Source organism: Neodiprion fabricii, chromosome 5 (assembly GCF_021155785.1).
Source record: "Neodiprion fabricii isolate iyNeoFabr1 chromosome 5, iyNeoFabr1.1, whole genome shotgun sequence".
Classification (NCBI taxonomy): Eukaryota; Metazoa; Arthropoda; class Insecta; order Hymenoptera; family Diprionidae; genus Neodiprion; species Neodiprion fabricii.
The window spans coordinates 22,446,934-22,465,915 of record NC_060243.1 but is presented as its reverse complement, the minus strand read 5'-3'; the positions used below and the strand labels follow the sequence as shown (position 1 = coordinate 22,465,915).

The 18,982-nt window shown below is 40.5% G+C and overlaps 4 protein-coding genes across 14 annotated transcripts; 2 read left to right on the top strand and 2 right to left on the bottom strand.

The window, feature by feature from the left end:
- The first annotated feature begins 293 nt into the window (after positions 1–293).
- LOC124182637 (calcium load-activated calcium channel) lies at positions 294–2,191 on the top strand. The gene is made up of 4 exons (XM_046570156.1): positions 294–839; positions 942–1,019; positions 1,545–1,864; positions 1,980–2,191. The coding sequence occupies exons 1-4, from the start codon at positions 779–781 to the stop codon at positions 2,070–2,072; spliced, it is 552 nt and encodes a 183-aa protein (XP_046426112.1). The 5' UTR covers positions 294–778; the 3' UTR covers positions 2,073–2,191.
- A 142-nt stretch (positions 2,192–2,333) lies between these two features.
- On the bottom strand, positions 2,334–9,664 carry LOC124182620 (DNA (cytosine-5)-methyltransferase PliMCI-like). Of its 3 annotated transcripts, XM_046570115.1 has the most exons (15): positions 8,738–9,661; positions 8,180–8,543; positions 7,778–8,110; positions 7,400–7,552; positions 6,820–7,279; positions 6,501–6,700; positions 5,958–6,375; positions 5,293–5,622; positions 5,029–5,180; positions 4,624–4,958; positions 4,130–4,241; positions 3,857–4,006; positions 3,606–3,772; positions 3,250–3,490; positions 2,334–2,640 (listed from the first exon to the last, which is right to left on the bottom strand). In XM_046570115.1, exons 1-15 carry the CDS (start codon positions 9,478–9,480, stop codon positions 2,398–2,400), a joined length of 4,401 nt encoding a protein of 1,466 aa, XP_046426071.1. In that variant the 5' UTR covers positions 9,481–9,661; the 3' UTR covers positions 2,334–2,397. The 3 variants fall into 3 exon arrangements, 2 of the variants coding, with proteins under 2 accessions (XP_046426071.1, XP_046426072.1); XR_006870821.1 differs by lacking the exon at positions 2,334–2,640 and having other exon boundaries at positions 3,368–3,490; positions 3,606–3,785; positions 8,738–9,663; XM_046570116.1 differs by lacking the exons at positions 2,334–2,640; positions 3,250–3,490; positions 3,606–3,772 and having other exon boundaries at positions 3,865–4,006; positions 4,130–4,227; positions 8,738–9,664.
- LOC124182624 (centromere protein I-like) lies at positions 2,564–13,901 on the top strand. 3 transcript variants are annotated; one of them, XR_006870822.1, is made up of 16 exons: positions 2,564–2,658; positions 9,747–9,926; positions 9,993–10,118; positions 10,302–10,451; positions 10,574–10,662; positions 10,844–10,974; positions 11,253–11,439; positions 11,534–11,640; positions 11,703–11,857; positions 11,979–12,182; positions 12,285–12,391; positions 12,476–12,795; positions 12,915–13,032; positions 13,165–13,338; positions 13,547–13,703; positions 13,797–13,901. XR_006870822.1 is itself a non-coding variant. In XM_046570127.1 (15 exons), the coding sequence occupies exons 2-15, from the start codon at positions 9,875–9,877 to the stop codon at positions 13,613–13,615; spliced, it is 1,989 nt and encodes a 662-aa protein (XP_046426083.1). In that variant the 5' UTR covers positions 2,564–2,658; positions 9,747–9,874; the 3' UTR covers positions 13,616–13,901. The 3 variants fall into 3 exon arrangements, 1 of the variants encoding a protein (XP_046426083.1); XR_006870823.1 differs by having other exon boundaries at positions 13,547–13,708; XM_046570127.1 differs by having other exon boundaries at positions 13,547–13,901.
- Positions 13,727–18,458, bottom strand: LOC124182627 (endonuclease/exonuclease/phosphatase family domain-containing protein 1-like). 7 transcript variants are annotated; one of them, XM_046570132.1, is made up of 8 exons: positions 18,083–18,456; positions 17,587–17,706; positions 17,357–17,511; positions 16,764–17,087; positions 15,794–16,083; positions 15,428–15,646; positions 14,954–15,203; positions 13,727–14,849 (listed from the first exon to the last, which is right to left on the bottom strand). In XM_046570132.1, the coding sequence occupies exons 2-8, from the start codon at positions 17,618–17,620 to the stop codon at positions 14,481–14,483; spliced, it is 1,641 nt and encodes a 546-aa protein (XP_046426088.1). In that variant the 5' UTR covers positions 17,621–17,706; positions 18,083–18,456; the 3' UTR covers positions 13,727–14,480. The 7 variants fall into 7 exon arrangements, with proteins under 7 accessions (XP_046426088.1, XP_046426089.1, XP_046426091.1 ...); XM_046570133.1 differs by having other exon boundaries at positions 17,605–17,706; positions 18,083–18,455; XM_046570135.1 differs by lacking the exon at positions 17,587–17,706 and having other exon boundaries at positions 18,343–18,457.
- Positions 18,459–18,982: the final 524 nt, after the last annotated feature.

The following is an 18,982-nucleotide window of genomic DNA, read 5'->3' as shown; positions in this document are numbered from 1 at the left end:
ATGTGCTCCAGCACGTGTGGAACACATTATAATTTGTAAACTCAGCCTGACAATCAGGTAAACTATAATACCTTATCCGTTTTTTGCGAGAGGCGCCCATAATTATAGTACGTCAATTATTTATTTCACGTTTCAATCAAATCCGAACCAAAATTTCAGCTCTTTTCAAATCTCGAGCAGTGGCCACCAGTAACGTTGACTGAAGATATTATACCTATATCTTCAGCCAATGCCAGTAGAGCGCTGCGACACCTGACACGACGTGAGTGTGCTGCCACTGTAGCAGATAGCGCTTCAAACTAGGATTATGGTTGTCGCCTTACCGATGGAAAGCTCTGTCAAAATGCAGATTCCGACTGTCCCTACCATGTCACTACCAGGTCTGGTGGGGTAGCACCACAAATATTGCTAATGTGATATGTAATGGAGAATGGAGATAATGGCTGATTAAGATATATATTATCTGACGACTGACGAAAGGCATGGTCAGAAAAACGTATATATGGATCTGATTGAATAATACGTGCAGGGCTTATTTACGAAGCTACTCACGTCGTTATCCATTTAAAGGGCAAATAAAAAAAGGAGAAAATAAAACTAAAAAAATTATTACATCGTATTGTCACGCACAGTCGCGCATGTTCTCTGATTCAAGGGTACCCCACAACCAAGTTGAAAAGAATAAGGTTTGCAGCCTAGTACATACTTTTCGATACCTTCTCGCTATTTTCTATCACTCCAACGTGGTGAACGAAGAAAGGCTAACGGTTTCCGAGAAATGTGGGCTGATACAGTGTTAATTGTATTTATCAGCGTGTGCACTGCACTCCTCGGAGAAGGTAAACATCGTTGACATCAAATTCTGACCACGGTATTTTTTACTGTACGTTAAGGTTTATACATGTCCTCAAAAATCATTGCCCTTTATCTTGTTGTTCAAGGTCTCACCTGGTTAATGGTCTACAGGACGGAAAAATATCAGAAGCTGAAGGCGGAAGTAGAAAAACAGAGCAAAAAACGTAACACGTCCAAATAAGACACAGCCTTAACACTGGCAATTCGTATTATCAAATGAACCTATTACATGGAAGGCTCCAAATACGCCAAATGTTCGAATGTCGCGAATTTTTCAGACAGAAATAAAGTGTCCGAACAAGTTATAGAAGCATCCCAAATTTTGATGAGTAGAATTTTTTGGTCACTCATTTTTTTTGCGATTCCGGAGAGTAATACGATAATTGATAAAAGTTCTACAATAGTATCACATACATAATCTGAAAAAAATCTAACCTTTTTTTACGTGACCTGGAATAATCATTCAGAATGCTCAAATTTCGATAAGCAAATTGTCATGGGCGAACCATTGATGAAATTTCAAATACAGGTTCAGTCTGTAATGCGAATAGCTACAGTGTAATCTTGAACTTGCCTTTAGGTTAATGTGTCTTTTCTATATACATTTTCTATAAGTGGATGTGCTAATATGTACGGAGGTGACTGCCTCTGAAAAGCTGATAACAGAGGTTTCGCTTGATTCTTTACAGTTGAGAAGAGGAAAGAGGCGCATGGGGACTCATTGGATAAACAGCAAAAGAAAAAGATTGAACGTGAAGAAGAGAGACTCAAGAATAACAATCGTGATTTGTCCCTCGTTAAAATGAAGTCTATGTTTGCGATTGGCTTTGCTTTCACCGCACTTTTGAGCATGTTCAACAGTATCTTCGACGGTAGAGTTGTTGCCAGGCTCCCCTTCACACCCATCAGTTGGATACAAGGACTGTCACACAGAAATTTACCGGGCGACGACTACATGGAATGCTCTTTCATATTCTTGTACATTCTCTGTACCATGAGCATTAGACAGGTATACCATTCGCGATATCAGCTAGACTGAATAGATTTCATTGAAATGTATGTTAAATGAAATGAATCAGATAAGCTGTGCATTAAATCTAAATTTGTCATTACTACTTTTACAGAACATACAAAAACTCCTCGGCTTCGCCCCATCAAGGACGGCGAGCAAGCAGAGTGGTAGTATCTTTGGTCCACCGCCACAGCAATTCAAGTGATCCAGCTCAGAGTTTGCAGGAGAAATGTGTAAATGAAATAAATTGTTTGAAATTACGTTATATGCGACTTTGTCGCTTCACAAGTTGTCACACGATAAAATTGACAGATCGATTCCATACTTTTTAGTTGTTTTTTTTTTTTTTTTACTGAAAAAGACAATTCCTTCATTATTACGTCATAGCAGGCACGCAGTATAATTAAATTGATATGGGAAAAGCAACTCGCAGTCTTTGAGATACTCAATAATATCATAAAATCACCTCAACACCCGTCACTCATTGTTTGTTTAAAAATCACAAAATATTTGTCGGGTTTCTTTTCTGCTTAGGATTCAACCTTGATACCGAATTCGTTTGCAGTCTTCGTTCGTTCCGCTTCCCGTTTGTGATAACACTTTCTAATCTCGTGTCCTATTGCTGTTCCCATCGGTGGGGGAACCGCATTCCCCACTTGTCTGTGCTTGTCAAGTACGCTGCCAAAGAACCGATACGTGTCCGAGAATCCCTGTGATCTGGCACACTCTCTGACACTGACCACTCTAGTTTGTTCAGGATGTAAAACTCGACCCTGCGGTACAGAGAAAAGGTAAGTGGAATAGTACATTGTGCACTGAGAGCAAAAACGTGCGTTTGCTCGCTACGTACAAAGTAGAGGTTCCCGGGGTAAAGCCGAGGGGTTCTTGACTTGACTATATCCATTATTTAAAAGTTATACGAACATTTCATTGCTAATTCTTGAGATTACGTATTTAAAATGACTGGTTACCGTATATTTCCGAATTTTTCAATTTTCACCAAATTTCTTGTTTGAAAGGAACACTATCGAGATAAAGCTTCCTCTTTTAAATCTAATCCCTCATATTTAATGTCATGATTCTGGATTTTTATTGAATTTTTAACTTATACTCTGTTCAACAAGAAAATGAAGACGTAGATTGTTTTACATCGAATTAAAAATATTACAAACAATGCGAAATTATGAAACATTTTCAATCCTCCGCGTTTCACCAACCGAGAATCGCCCGTTTTCGATCCTCCCCAGCGAAGCGCTCGTTTTCGCTTCGCTCTTGAAGAAAAGTCATTGTACAAGTCACAGTAAAAGTATGTGCACGTGTACAGAACTTAATTCAGAGTAGGTTTAAGCACTAAGAAATGAGGTATGAAAGAAACTTGTCACCTGTTTGCCCATTGGTTCAGGATTCGTGATTGTTGTACTGAAAAATCCGTCCCATTCCAACCGTCCGTAGAGACCGGCCCAGTGATTATGACGGTTTCCTGTATGAGGCAAGCACCACGGAATGAGTGTATTGAATTGCCTATCCATTGGGTCGCACATCTTCCCTGTACAGCAGCTACAAACTCCTCGGTAAGCCCCCGTTGAACTTTTGCCAGCTTTTTTGTCGTGATGCGTATATTGTCTGAAAGTTGAAGAACAGTCAAAGACGGTGTCTTCCAGACTCTAAGACGAGCTGTTTGGAAACTCTGACACATTCGTCATTTTATTTCATACCAGGTAAGATATTCGATGCTTACAATTTCTTGGCGAAAGTCCCATCGCTCAACTTGAGGATGATATTTGGTAGATCTCTCCAATCTGAGCCACTCGCCGTTGGAATATGAGCCATTCGAGCCTCGACAAGTGGTGCCATTTCCTTACAAATATGATCCTTTAAGGCTGGCTGATACTGATATCCTCGCATCTGCGGAAAAAGCCTTGAATCAGTATGGATAAAATTTCTTCATTTTTCTCTCTAGTTCAAGCTAAGACTTTGACGTTTTTCTACCTTTCTCTGGAAATGTGAAAGTGCCTCGCCGCCATATGGCATGGTTTCTTTGTTCCAACCATTTTTTATGTCTGGCAGATCGGACATAGCATCTCGAACGCTGATCGTTCTATACGGCGCTGATTCTGTCCACTCGCAATTCGAGGAATACTGTGAATAAGGAGTGTATTAAGTCCAAGTAAGGTTTTGCTAACGCGAGTTATTCTTATAACACTCGACATTTATGACTGGTAGTAATGTGGCAAAACAGGGATAACAACAAAAAAACCTTACCTTCTTATCGTCTACAACGACACTCAATTGACAGGCACGTTTGCTGAACACGTGGGTCGGCTCTGGATATTTGGGAAGTATCTCTCCAGGTGCAGCGGCTAGAATGACCAGCCTAAATTACACGAAATTAGTTTACTGGTTTGAAACTGCACAGTTGAAGATCGTAATAATCAATTCAGAATAAGTTCGTAAAATATTTAGGAAATGTGCAGACTCCATTTCCTACCATTCATAATTCATATTTTTACACTTTCAACTATTGCGTCTCGACCGGACAAAATAGGTAATTATTTAAACTAACAGTGAGCTTGCAGCCTAGGGAGCATATGTAAACGTGATAACTAAATAATCTATAGTAGTCCTTCGACTCGTGATCGAATACGAGAACTGTCGATTTATCTGCGGAAAAATAATGGCAGAGGCCGATTATTTTGCAAGAATGAATAAAGAACTAAGCGTTGATGCTTGAAATTCAATGGGTACAAGTAATATACCTTCGCCTTGTCTGCGGTACTCCGTAGTTTCCAGCTTGGAGGATCCCATAGGTGCACTGATACCCCATTCGCACCAAGCATCTAAGCGTTAACTTTAGCACCATACTCCGTTTAAATGTGACAAAGTTTCGCACATTTTCCATTATGAAAAACTTGGGCCTATAGTAATCACAGAACGACAGGTAGGAGACAACGAGAGAATTCTTGAACAGCGAATACTGCCTTGAATTGAAGCGATTCATGCCGCTGAAACCTTGGCAAGGCGGTCCTCCGCACAGTAGCTCAACTGCTCCCCTCTGCGGAAGCGGCTGGCCGTGCTCATCTTTTAGATTTCCCTGAAATAGGAAAACTTGAGAATTGGCCCATTTCACCAATTTCACTAAATGCTAACCCTTAAATACGTACATCCATAACCATTCTTAACAACCGATTGCAATCTTCAGAGAAGACAATTGCGTTGGGATTGTTTAGACGGAAAGCGTGTGCAGCTGGCTCTTCTTTCTCCACTGCCCAGCGACTCTCTGCGATGCCAGCTCTGTGAAGGCCTTCGGATAATCCTGATGGAATACATGAAGATTAAATGACTTCTATATAAAATCTTTTTTTCATAGTAAAAATCAAACTATACGAAAGCTTTGTGGAATACCATTAGTACAATCAAGTACCTACCGCCGCATCCTGCAAAAACGTCGAAAGTTTGCAGGCGTTTATCGACCAGAGGATAGTCTGGAGCGGTTTCAGTTGACGGTTTTTTCGAATCATCCTGAAGCTTTGTGCTCTTCCCTTTTCCTTTACCCTTTCCTTTGCCCTTACCTTGTTTACCAATATTTGTCGCATGCAAAGGTGGTTCTTCAAATAATTTCTCATCTACACTGTAAGCTTGGGAGAAGTAGAAACGGTTCGGTCCGGCTGCTGACCATTCTTCGATCGACTGATTCAAATTTTCAGTGTACATCAAGTAACACTTTCCAACCACTTTCTCAAATCGGATGTTGCACACTGCAGGGTATGAATATGCAGAAGTGGAAAAAAAAAAAAAAAATTAGAGCCAAGATCGGGCTTGAGAACTTGTCGTATTTTGTAGCAATGTATCTTGATTGTTGAATTATTTTAGTAAGTGATAGGTAAGATAGTTGTCGGGTCGCGTATGAGAAGTTCACTCCTTCACTATATACTGTTGAACGGCATATAGTCCTATTGTATGCCATATAAAGCCATTTTGCTGAACAAACATTATTGTCTTTGATTATGTTCAAATGACTCTCAGATTCGCCAATTTTAGTCAAATACGTAAGGTTTATCTCATTCATTTGTATCAGGTAAATAAAACTGACCTTCGTTGCTCCAATACAGTATGTTAAGATCCGCTTGTTCCATCAGAGTATGCTTTTTGTGGGTGTTTTCTGGCCTGTACAATTTTGAAACCGTGATCCAGATGTCACTAGACGATACAAGTTTGTCCGTTGTTGAGGCATAGATCGCGCTTATATGACCGATGTGGAATGGTTCTGGTGTATCATAATTCGACCCTTTTACGTGGTCAGAAGATTTACGGTAAAACTCCGGATACATGTCTTCATCAACGTTTTCTTTTTTCGTCTTGGGCGAATCGGTTTTAGTTATACCATATCTGAATTTAAATGTTCCGGGTATCAAGTAAACTGTTGTCCCCACTCTGAATTCATCACCTTTGTAACGCACGATTCCGTATATCACTTCTTTGCTACTCTTCTGCTCGCCGCGTTCGTCCACCTGCAATAGTTTGAAATTGATAAAGAGTGAAAAAAATAAAACAATCTAAATGGCTTAACGCCAATATAAAACGATCAGGTTTGCCGATAAAAGAAGTATTTGCCGTTTCACGGCTAAAAATTGACCTTCGGTATGTTTGTGCCTTGATTTGCACTGAATCGATCGCAGGCTGCACAAAATCTGTGCATAATTTCCGGTCGCGAGCAAGTCGATGGCACCGGAGGGTCTTCGAATCTGGCAGTTTCCGCCGTGTATTGTTTCTGATAAAAAAACGTCCTTCCGTCAGTATCTTTGATATCGTCTTCTGGTTTTAATTCTTCGTTACCTAAACAAAGAATAAATAGAGCCAGCATTAGTCAAAGTAAGGAAAACATGGAAGTTGAAGTAATGCGACGAATTAGCGAATCGTTTGCATCTGCATAGATTTAACACAGCATGACTTGCCTAACATTGACCAGTTACTGGGTATCTGTTTGCGAATGACGTTGGCCTTGCACTTGACGGAAGCAAACGGAGTTTCCTCGCATTCGTCTATGAGAAATAGTTCAATGGGATCGGACGTTTCCCCCAAGACGGTATCACTGCCTCTGCAGAACCAATTTGCATGAAACAATTTGTCTCCATTCTTTGTTTCGAACATGTATACCACTCGAGCAATGTAGAGAGGTACTGCTGGGTCGCTGGGCTCAATGAGAACGCAGTCATTGGGGTGTATTTCTTCGTCACCTAGCATAACAGATTCGTAAAAGGTCTTTCTTCCATCTTGGATGATCGGTTCCCCTATCCATTTTATTTCTTTTCTAACATTTCTCAATCCCTTCGACACTTTTTGAGTCACAGTAGCCTTGCATACTGCCAACGCTTCGTACTCTTCTTCGTTTTCCGGATCCGAGTCGTCTGCCTCCTGTAAAAGTATGAATACTTCAATATTCTTTTGTTTGCTTGATAATTCACTCCTTGTTTCGTCCAGTGGAGGAGAAAGAACACGAATCCAGATAGATGTTGCTAAAAGTTGATCCCTCACCTGAAGAGCCATATTTGGACATCTGCGCTGGATACAGGCTTGTTTGCTTCTTCCGGAGCCCCCGAATTTAGTCATGTCTTTGCAATGGATGCACAGGCCGCAGTCAGGTTGTTGACATGCCTCGCACACAGCACATCTTCGCCTCTTGGGACCCTGAGCAACATGAAATGAATCGATCATTGTAGCTAGAAATAGCAAACTCTACAGCAATGTATACAGTTTTATTTGTCAACACGTAACAGGGATTGAAAAAGAGGTTCTTCCTGGATGGTTCTACATCTGTTTGCATATCCAGTATGCAATATCTACTTTTACACATGCTTAATTATAGATTAACAGAGAAAATACGCTTCTCAACTGTGATTTTGCTCAACTTACACCAACGCCTTTTTCCCTGTCATTTTCCTTGTCCAACTGATCGGTAAAAAACGTCTCAAACACATTTTTAACCAGGTGCGTCGTAGTGGCCTTTGTCCATGCAGGTTTTTTATCTTTTTGATATTTACGGTGTGCTTTTCGCATCGCTAATCTCTTCCCAACTGTCACACCTGCCAAGTTGACCAGTGCTCGCATGCACGGACTTGTAAGTAGCAGTGATTCTCCCGGAGTCGCAGAAGCATCAAAGGACAGAACTTGATCGCAAACGAATTGAGCGTGCCTCAAGAGAGAGTCTTCCGTGAATTTGAACAAGCCTTTGGGTGGAACAGTTGTCTGTAACAATATTGGTCTCATGTAATTTTAAGAAATAAGAAAATGTGATCGATCTGATTTAATACTCACCTGTAATTTGTTGAGCAAATCCTCATAAGTTGGATTGATTTCGTCGAGCAAGAATTCGATTACCAACTTACTGATGTGGATCTTTTCTCTCACTGCTTCCATAAAAGGTGCATAAGCCTCCGATGGCTCCATTAAAATGTACTCTCCAAACGCTGTATTGAACCCTATAAGTGCCAATTCGCCACCATCAAACCCTGTCACCCACCACTCGTTTATCGGCCCCATGTCCATTGTTGGGACACCCCCTTCTGGATCAGGATTTTCCTCATAAATTGCTTTCATATAGCCAGAAAAGTAGAGCAGCACGTTTCTTTCTATGAGTCCAGTATCGAATGGACAAAGATGACCATTTTTGTCATAGACGCTGAAACATTGCCATTATCGTTATTGTCATTATTATTAATCAAAGATCATATTTACTGAAAAGGCAGAGTGACCACCGAAAATAACGGATCTGTCAAAATAATGAGAACAGTCAGGATCCCCGGAATAAAACTGGTTTTTGAGATTAGATTAGTCGTCACAATTTCTTTCCTCTCAAATGTTCGGACATCATACCTGAAATGAGTGAGCTTATTCTGTGGCCTTTCATCACTCTCGTTAATCATAGACTCCTCACCAGTGAACAGCGATAGTCTGGGGTCTGTTAGAGCAATGAATTCTTCCACTGCGCCGTTCGGATGACCCTGATACAATTTAAGGTCGTCGTCAAAGAGCAGCTGACGACAAATTTGGCACTTTTCTGGAAGAGATCTGGGTTTGTCGATCGGAGCTGGCACCGCAGCCAGCTTCCCACCCTCACCCTCATCCATGTAAACCTCCGAGTGGTCGGTCAACTTGATCTTCTTTTCAACGACGAGATTGTCGTCCGTCTTCACGAGGTCCTCAGCGGATTCATCCGCAATTTCGACCTTGACTATGCGGGTCAGGGGGGACTTCGGAGCCTCTGGTGATCCGTCTTTAACTTTGAGAAACATACCGTCGAGGGTGCGCTGATCCACGGAGACGGTTCCGGCGTGCCTTTTCATCCCTTTTCGCTCGGAACGAGCCGGCCGCTTCCGAACGCCAACCTTCGTGTTTCTTCCTGCCTGCTGCGACGAAGGTCCGGCTACATTTTGCTCTGGCAGGCTTCCGGCGTACCGTCTGGTTCTCGGCGGTGGAGATAAAACTCCATCCCCGCCAGGGCTACTGGCGATCATTTTATTTTTCACAGATAACCTATCATTATTCTCCACGTTTTCTACCTCTGGGAGATTCTCTTTTTCGGAAATGTCACTCGGTGATATAACGGCCGACGGCATGTGGGATTTGAGCGGGATCTTTTCGACAATCTTCACATCACCTTTCCCCACTCACCGCCGAACGAAACGAAATTGTTATATAGCAAATTATAAAATGCAAACTGTTGCGAGAACCGTATTGCGAGGGCAATACGCAAATTGAATTGATGTGAACTGTTGAGTAGCGATGGTGGCGGTTGGCGCGAAATATAATAGTTAAGTATGCGTATATTCATATATACAATACATGCCTATGTAGTATTCAACAAACCCCCCCCCCCCCTCAGTGTTCCGCACTTTACTCGTCAGATGCGGACATCGCGGACCATAGAATTCTATGAGGTTAGCTATCTTCGCTATGACAAGTAAAACGAGGAGTAATACCGGCTAGATTTAAATTAAACAGCCTGGAAAAATGACTGCAGAAAACGTAGAGGTGTACACGTCTTACTTAAAGAGATGCAAAGGTATGTTGGATCTATCTTCGTGCCTGTGTATTATGCTTTTACTTTCACTGGTCCAATATTCTGCAGATGCTGGAAAACTGCTTGCTGGATTTTCTGAAATGCTAACGATGTTAAAGGCTGAAGTCTCGACCAGTGGTCTTCCCGACGACCAGATTCAGCTCTTGATTTACATCATCACTAAAATCACTATGGGTATAGCTTTTACACAGTCGCTCCACCTGTGTTTTTAAGTTCCTCTGCTCAGTTTGTCGTTTAAACGTAGGGTAAAGAAACACGAACAAGTAGAGCAGCTTTACCCAGGTTCCGATGTAACATCCCACACAATTGGGCCATGGTAGATTGCATTTTTAACCAGCATTACCATTTTCTTTTTAGGTAGTACACATCGTGCAGCTTTGATCAAATGTTTGATCCCTATCCATAGAATGACCGAAAAGATTGTCCAAGACCTTGGGTTATGGTTTATATCGACGTCAAAGAACATCCCAGTTCTACCGGGTATAGCTGTACTTCAATGGTTTACTGGTATGTCACGGTTAATTGAGCAGTCCGTAAATTCAATAACTTTGGAATTTAAGCCAATTTATTCCGCTTCTTATTTAAGTATTTTAAATAAGTTTGGTGCTATCAATCACCCTTATTTACAGGTCTATTGAATTATGGGCTTGTCGAAGCTGTGACTATCAACGCTTTCTATGATGCCTTTTTTTTCATCCTCGTGAAGAATACAAAATTTGTGAGATACTTTTTTCCTACCAGTGAATTTTTTGTGTAGTTTGCTCGTTTCTGTGTCTAATTTTTTTAAATATTTTTTTCCTTGCATAAGGCAGGCAACTGAAATCAATCTCAATGCATTTAAAATTAATACTAGACTGCCAACTAAAAATAATGTACTTCTTCTCTATATTTCGCCATAGGAACCCTTCGTTGCTCAACTAATCTATGTTTTAACTAAGCCTGAAGACGTCACCCGCAGGCAGGTGTCGAGAATTCTTAAACTGCAATCGCAGTACGCAAAACCCAGGAAACATCTGACTGCTTTGTTGTCGTAAGTAGATTCATCTGAAAATGTTGCATTTTATTGTAATATTCTCTTATGATTATTTACCATATTCTTCCTATAGGATGCAAAGTCTGGAAATAACCTGGATTTATTCTGATACCAAATATCAAACAAAAATTCAGAAATGCCATACCTTCTTTAGTTAATTGAACAAAAATGTCAATGATTGAAAGATGTCAAATATTTCTTAGAATCTTGCAAGTGGTTATGCATTTATTTATTTATTTTTTTGCATAATTATTGTCTGTTCCAATACCGTACAGATTGTTCAAGTCTTACAAACCAGAACATGTGCCCGAGAAGATTCCAGCGACAAATGTCGAAAGTGCTTGGAAGCGACTTCCAGAATCTCTGAGACTTGACCTTCAGGATGCTGCCAAGAGGTGTGACGCAAGTCACTTGGCAGCGTGGCAACCTGACTTAGTGTGGAATCCGATATCAAGTGGCGCGGTAAGAAAAAACTTCGTTGCAATCGTGTAAAATTATTATTAAAGGATAAGTTAACTATTCTCATCAGAGCATGTCTGTGCGTGCTTTCACATAGCAATCAAGGAAACAGCGAAAGATGCCCATCCCAACTGTTAGCTACATCAATATTGGCTCGAGTATTTCAAAGGAACCGGATGCGAAGTCAATTTTCGAAATTAGAACGTAAGTGTAAACCGAAGGTCAGGATGGAATCATAAATCGAACTGACCAAGTTGTATTTTCAGACTGGATGAACTTGGAAAGCATCAGCTAAGCTTGGAACTACCGTGCAACGCGCTGTCGCTGTTAGCCAACAACGCAGGCTTACATATTCTGACGTTTGCATCATCTGACTATCAGAGTAGATTCTGTTACAACCTGTACAACACCCTACAAAATGGTGATAAGATGTGTCTTCTGTTGTGAACTCAGTAGAAACAGATTTTTCCTCAGTCAGATAGATTTTGAAGTGGTAGAACTGAGCACGCTAAAACTAGCCTGTAGGTAATCTCTGTTCTCAGCCTTTATATACGAAGTTGGAAAGTTTTCTTACCAAGACCGTGAACGACTACTTTTTATGACCGCTCAACTGTCGCGATATATGCAGCAGGAAATCATTCTTGTCTCACGATTCCTAAAAAATTACCTGCCATTTTGGAATACGAGGGACCACCGAGACAGCATTTTCGCACTAATCCAGTGGATCACAATCTCATCGTTTACTGGTAAATCATATTATTCTGAGTAAATTCGCCTTTGCATTTCAATTGTCATCTCAACGCATCAAACTAGATATGAAATGATATTTAAACTGTCTACTCATCTAGACGTACACAGGAACATCCTTTTGCCCCTTCAAACAATGTGGGAGTCTTCGTCGATCAACGTTAAGTGCGAGATCCTCATGACTCTGAGATCAATGGTGACGAATCTTGTGAGTATGCAAAAAATTCCCTTCAGATTAACGATAAAGTAACGTAATTTACCTAGCTGATTTCAAACATTTATACCTTTGCAGTTCATGAAAAATGAATTCAAAGATAGAGATCTTGGACAAGCTCCACTTTTCCTAGAAACAGATGCGCAAAGTCTAGACATTGCGGACGTTATAGATCCGCTGATGAAATTCACGAGTGATCTAATTGTTTCGGGTCTATACAGCGAACCAAACAATGGTATCTTGGTCTCCGAGGCATTAATTTTTTACCAGCATGTGTCTGAGCTTGAGAAACGCAGTGACCTACCATGCTGGACTATCTCACCATCAGTCGTTATTTACAGTGGACTTGTCAGTCGGAGCATGGCCATTTTGTCAGGAGTGTGCGCTTTGTTGTTAAGGTAAGATATCCGGTTGAATCACATTTCGTAAGCTTGCTTTGTACTTCCAACGTATTTGGTTAGTTTGTCACTTGAAACTCACTAACAGTTAATCAGGACGAAAAATGTACTTATTCCAGGTACCGTGGTATCAACGCAAAACTCCGAGAACTCAACCGTCGCGATCTTTTTGAAACAAAAATCAAAATAATCGACACATACGCCACTGACATAGCAAAGAGTCTGTTGTACAATGAGGTTTGTACTCGTACCTATTCACTGACATTAACAAAAATACGTTCTGTGCAGTACAATGAGTTGCCGAGGAAAAAACCTTAAGATCTGTTTAAACATTACTTACGAAAGATGAAACTACAATATATTCGGTAGGCATTTTGTGAATCTGAGGACCGATGTTTTCTGAGGGGAATCCCTGAACCTCTACTGCTCGACTTCAGAAGTTCGTGTGCGTTTGACACAGCACTCAACATTAGCAATCATTTCGCCATTTTGCCCTACAAATTTTCACTAATCGATATGGGACTGGAAATTGTAACAACAGAGGTAAGAACACTGTTAACTTTCTCAATGATAGCACGCAAGAATTAACGTTTTCATTGAGATAATATGGGAATATCTTTACATATAATAAAAATTTGTTGTTGGGAAAGAAAGCACGTTGCTAAAGTTCACCAATGACTTTTCCTTTCTCATGCTCTGTTCGTTTACCTAGTTCTCTTTTTTCATGTACATTAACCGTGTCTTTTTACAGGATTGTATCAGCGTTGCTGAAACATATTATCCAGAAGTGGCTAAATTTCTCCAGATCATCAGTGAATAGCTCGTAGCAATAAATTCATTCAACTTAAAATACTTACTTATAAGTTGGCATAATCAGGAGGCAATATAATACCCTCAAACTTATCAGAGTTGAGGGAGTTTGTACACACAGTTGGATTCCAGAAATAGATTTTATTTATTTCAATATTTTATTTTAATTATCTCGTTCTATCACACAACAGAGATCAGTGAAGACGATTGACCAGCATCGTGGATTTCATTGGAATTCTCAACTCCTCATTTTGTTAAGTGCCCGCAGGCGAAATAAAAATTAATCAACAAAATAACCAAAGAAAAATATATACATATACTTATCTTTGTATGTATGTACATATGTATATCACATCCCGTACACTCGTCGTAACTTACAATTAGCTTTTGTTTTTCAATACTCCCCGTGAAGACTACAAAACTGATTGTGAACCAAAGATCAACCAGACAACGTCTCCGACACAAGCGGCTGTTTTTATCACACAACCATGCATAGGTATAAGTGTTTATACAGACGATTCAATGTTCATAGAGCACTAAATGCTATGAAACACTTGAGATGGAATAAGCGAGGCACCTCAATAATTTGAGTATGGAACTTTCCCATTTGCCTAAATATTAGCTGCATTGCAAATTACTTTGCAATCATACCTCCTGAACTTATCAACATTTATAAAATGAGCAGAAGAATTCAACTAAAAGTGAAAAAAAAAGAGAAAGAACAAATGTTGTACCAGGAAGATGATTGATCAGACAGTTTGATCCGTTATTGGAAAAGTCTCATTGTCAGAGAAAGCATGAAGTGGATCTTCCTTAGCCTGTAACTTGGCGGCGTTTTTCTCCGGGAAGACTGCCGGATGGGTAATGAAATGGTATTACTCATCCAGCTGTGAATATATCTGGCACCAAACTGGACAGTGGGTTGAAACTGCGCCACCCCATTTCCAACCTCGAGGTATACCCAGATGCGTTAGACCCTGCTTAACGATACCTGAATGCCCGGTTCGCAGCACCGCTCTGGATTTACGGCTCCATGCGATATTATCGTTGAAAAATAATTTTTCAGGATGAACCGCTGTGTTTTCGTTGCGCGGTAATTCGAGATCAAGATCTTCCACGCCGTTCATTGTGGAAAAATCTCCAAGCACAAGAGTATTTTGGAATCTGCAGTAATTGTCTATTGCCCTTCGATCCCGGACGCCGTGCAGTGCCGCGTTCACAACCGTTATAGTAACCTTGTTGATCTAGAAATGACATGAAAAATAAAGTCAACTGGAATGTAACTAATCGAAATTGCTCGTGAGTTGTTTGCCTTTCTTTTCGGAAATAGTCACATTCAAGAACCCACGTGAAATGTCGCGCAGGCAGCGGCGGGTACTGAATCCGCCGCTGCCGACGACTGATGCTGGAGGGATATACGAATTTTTCCATCTGTATCCCATAGGATAGCAAGGCCTTGTCCTAAGTGTATGGATCGCCAAACCTTGCGATTTCCTTGCCAATCGCGAACCCGTTTCAGAATTGGACTATTCAATTCCAACGTTATTTTAGCCAGGGCTTCGCTGCTCTCAATCTCTTGTAATGCCAGCAAAGATAATCTGTCAACAGAAATTGAGATTAGAAGGTGAAACTTGCTTCGATAGAAAAATTGGTAGAATTGACGTGGCACAAGCAGTAAAGGGAACCAAGACTCATCGAGTCTGGTGAGAACCTTTGTATCATCCTTGCAAACTTTCATCAAACTATCCAACCTATATACTAAGTTAATTATACAAACGATATACTATATCACCTATTTGGCATGGCGATAACTTGCGCTTACCTATTCTCAAGTATAGTCCGACATATAACTTCTCGCACACCTGGGTTGCAAGCTTTGTCAACGCTAAAACGCTCTAGGTTCCATGTGGCAATCCTGAAGGAGGTCCTTCCCTCGAGTTTGGTAGAATAATTACTGGGCGTCAAAGGCCGAGGACTGGCAACACTGAGTAGCTCCCAAATTTCATCTTCAGTTATTCCCGAGCTCGTTTCAATGTCATTGCTGAAACAATTCGTGTTGCCCTGAATCTTTCGATTAATCTGTATTCGGCAGAAGGTTTGCCTCTCTGATTACAATGTCGACTGTATAAGATCATAAAAGCATCACACCCTGGAAGAATGTATTAAGAAATGTTCTCATTAGACTCACGTGACATGAGCACTTGGATTTATTCCATTGACTCGAGGCACCTTGCTCGAAATTTTGACCACACCGTTGGAAACAGGGGTACTTGTCATTTGTGGATTGGTACCCAAAGAAGACGATGTACCGTTGCTAGGGGTCGGGGTAACGGATCCATCCGAGTCAACGACGATCTTTAGATAAGGCTTAATTATAGCCAACCGATGCTTTCCAATCCCTCGGACTTTTGCTAGTTCATCAAGCGATTGATAAAATCCGCGCCTGTGTCTCCTTTCAACGACGTTAGCTGCTAATTCCTGCACAGATCCAAAGTTGATCTATCATGTTAGGGGCCATCCATAAATTACTTCACACGAATTTTAGAACTTTTAAACCCATCCCCCCGTCCTTGTCACAAGTTGTCACATTTTTAGAACCCCCTCCCCCTGATGTGACGTCACAAATTTTTGAAACTTATGCATGTATTTAAAAATAATCAAAAGAAAACAGTTATTTTCATTTTTTTCTTATTTTTATTAAATAATCTTTAATAAAATCAACATAGTCAAATATATAGCCGATGACTTAAACCTATTTAAACCCTTACCATTCAGAACTCTTGTGAATTTGAGTGTCTCACTTGCATTACAACGCCGCTTTAGAAGTTAAATGTTGTTGCGTGAGAGGTAATCTTATAGCGAGAGTGTTAAATTATTAATAAAAATATCGATCAAGTTCGAAAATTTAAAAAATTTTTTATTCACATATAAATTTCGTGTTTTAGTATTTTAAATTTTAACATGTCACACCCTTGTCACACTATGTCACATTACGGTGATACCCCCCCCCCCCATTATCGTGTGACGTAATTTATGGATGGCCCCTTAACAGTTGGCATAAATTTTGTATTTGAGCGTACATTTTTACCGGTAATTCTGGGTTTGAAACTGTCTTGCTAGCCGTGATTGAAGTGAAATTTTAGAGAAAATAAGCGTACCTGATTCAAACCTGGGATTCCTTGCAATGCAAAAACACTCGCACTATTGATATCCAGCAAACTCCCCGTATTCCCCGAAGAGTTCAAGCTTATGGAAGCTTGAGATGAACTTGTGCTGGCATTGGCGGAAGCTACGCAGATCTCAGGTCGAACCAATTCCAATTTATAAGCTCCCACTCCTGAAACTAAGACCAAGTCTTCCACCCTGTGAAATCTCCCAATCGCCTGTCTATGACAAACTATATTCCTGGCCACTGCCCTGCTTATTCCTGGCAATGTCATCAATTCTTCTTCCGTAGCTGTGTTCAAATTCATCCGGTCAACCTAGACAGATAATTATTACTGAATAAACTGTAAGCTGTTAATAATGGTAACAGAGTTTCATTGGTAAACGGCAAAAGCTTGCACCAAACTATCAAAACAAATGTTCTCTCAATTTGCGTGTTACTTTAGCAATCGCCGAGTGCAACTTAAATTCAATCGATCACTAGCTTTAGTCTAGTCTGATCTGATAAGATAATAAGCGTGACGACAGCAAAGTTTCTATCTCTCTTGGTAACGATTCGCATGACTATGGACAGTGATATTTATACCTTAAGACCATCATCATCATATGCAAATGTGTGCGACAGGATTTTGCTAGGTTGAGAATGTTTTTTTCCCAACATGCTAAGGGTTGCTCGTCTGAAATTTCGACCACGTCCCCGATGCCCATGGTGCGTACTTCCGTTTTGGCCCATTTCATTGACTATATCAGTATGTTGAATGTATACAAGTATATTGACGTATAGCCGTGCATATACAGATTTATACATATGCATACATGTACGTATTTGGCTACCTATGTATGTATGCATAGATGTGCATGTACAAAGGTAGATTAGTTTCACATTATCTATTGCCTAACGGAGGGAGATAACACGCCGATAGGCATCTGATAATCCTGTAATAAAAAAAACATGTGTATTTCCCCTGTGTCATAATTAAGCATCACAGGTGGGTGAATCTATGCATGTATGTAACGTCTGTATGTAATGTGTGCAGATTGCCAAATCACATCCTATTTACTGCTAGGACATCCGATAATTTCAGTCCGAATATACCATGAAATCGAGCTTCAAAGCATGAGTGGGGGGATGATATGAGAACGGAAAATAATACCAAATATGAGACGCGTGAGGCAATGAAGGTCAGTTTTTAGGGATTAATAACATTGATTTATTATGGACGCTTCAGTCACTCGTGCACTGTTCGATTTCATTGTACTTAGTGGGTACATAAATACGTAGCTATTATTAAGAATGACCAGTCGAACTTACATGACTTTCCGTCTATAGCCTTCCACAATTCAACTCCGGTTTCTCAGTCGAAGTTGTTGTTCGGAATTAGATTCACCAATACAATGCATTTATACTTGTTTTAAACCAGAGAAATATGTATCACTGCGTGTCGTGCATATCGGTATGTACTGTGTAAATGCATACATAGATGGCAACATATTAACCAATTCTTGGAGTGGACTTGACTATTTACGTATGTATGGATACGTACGGACGAACGAGATTAAATGCTTAATCACCTAGCTCCCCCTCCGAAATGACAAATCTAGACACGTGCGACGCCCTGCACCTTGCTGTCCGTCCGCACAGCGATCAGCCCGATTTCGCGAGTGTAGTAAAATTACAACCAGGTGTATTGTAATCTGCCAAGTGCGCGCCATCCCACGTTGACGGAATGTATTAAGCCTGGATGGCGGTCCTTGCAAATCTCTGATCATGGAGCTTCTAGGATTCACGTATACACGACCGTGCTTTGATTTAACCCATTTTTTAAAACAAAATCCGTTGCAAGGTCCGTTGACCGAACTGTGAAAATGGCTCCACCGATAAAGAAGCTATCGGATCGCTAACACAGCTTCTTGGCACCAGGCCTACCTACCCGCAAAGTATTGGTCAAGAAAATTTGCCCAGGGATACCGTCTCTAAATTCTTCAGTCAACGACAAAATGTTTCGCATCGCATCCCAAAAAATCTTGGGAAGTAAATTATCTGGTAAACTCAGATAATAATGTTTGGGGATTAGGTGAAACAAAATTGCACCACGCACATGATCTACAACGGCTACGTCTACATGAAGCGTCGATTGAAATACCTTCAGTCAACGCACAAAGATAGCTTACTGATTTTGATTTGCTTATTATTATACATATTTTGCAGAAT

What these genes read in the sequence shown, in the direction of transcription:
- LOC124182637 (XM_046570156.1), top strand. Translation starts at nt 779, where the DNA reads ATGTGGGCTGATACAGTGTTAATTGTATTTATCAGCGTGTGCACTGCA. An exon ending in CACTGCACTCCTCGGAGAAG is followed by an intron (nt 840 to 941) that starts GTAAACATCGTT and finishes TTGTTGTTCAAG; the next exon opens with GTCTCACCTGGTTAATGGTC. An exon ending in AGAAAAACAGAGCAAAAAAC is followed by an intron (nt 1,020 to 1,544) that starts GTAACACGTCCA and finishes GATTCTTTACAG; the next exon opens with TTGAGAAGAGGAAAGAGGCG.
- LOC124182620 (XM_046570115.1), bottom strand. Translation starts at nt 9,480, where the DNA reads ATGCCGTCGGCCGTTATATCACCGAGTGACATTTCCGAAAAAGAGAAT. An exon ending in GTCCAAATATGGCTCTTCAG is followed by an intron (nt 7,280 to 7,399) that starts GTGAGGGATCAA and finishes ATACTTTTACAG; the next exon opens with GAGGCAGACGACTCGGATCC. An exon ending in CAGTAACTGGTCAATGTTAG is followed by an intron (nt 6,701 to 6,819) that starts GCAAGTCATGCT and finishes TTCTTTGTTTAG; the next exon opens with GTAACGAAGAATTAAAACCA.
- LOC124182624 (XM_046570127.1), top strand. Translation starts at nt 9,875, where the DNA reads ATGACTGCAGAAAACGTAGAGGTGTACACGTCTTACTTAAAGAGATGC. An exon ending in TGTACTTCAATGGTTTACTG is followed by an intron (nt 10,452 to 10,573) that starts GTATGTCACGGT and finishes CCTTATTTACAG; the next exon opens with GTCTATTGAATTATGGGCTT. An exon ending in ATCCGATATCAAGTGGCGCG is followed by an intron (nt 11,440 to 11,533) that starts GTAAGAAAAAAC and finishes GCTTTCACATAG; the next exon opens with CAATCAAGGAAACAGCGAAA.
- LOC124182627 (XM_046570131.1), bottom strand. Translation starts at nt 17,620, where the DNA reads ATGCATACATACATAGGTAGCCAAATACGTACATGTATGCATATGTAT. An exon ending in AATCCAAGTGCTCATGTCAC is followed by an intron (nt 15,647 to 15,793) that starts GTGAGTCTAATG and finishes GAATTGTTTCAG; the next exon opens with CAATGACATTGAAACGAGCT. An exon ending in CTGCCTGCGCGACATTTCAC is followed by an intron (nt 14,850 to 14,953) that starts GTGGGTTCTTGA and finishes TGTCATTTCTAG; the next exon opens with ATCAACAAGGTTACTATAAC.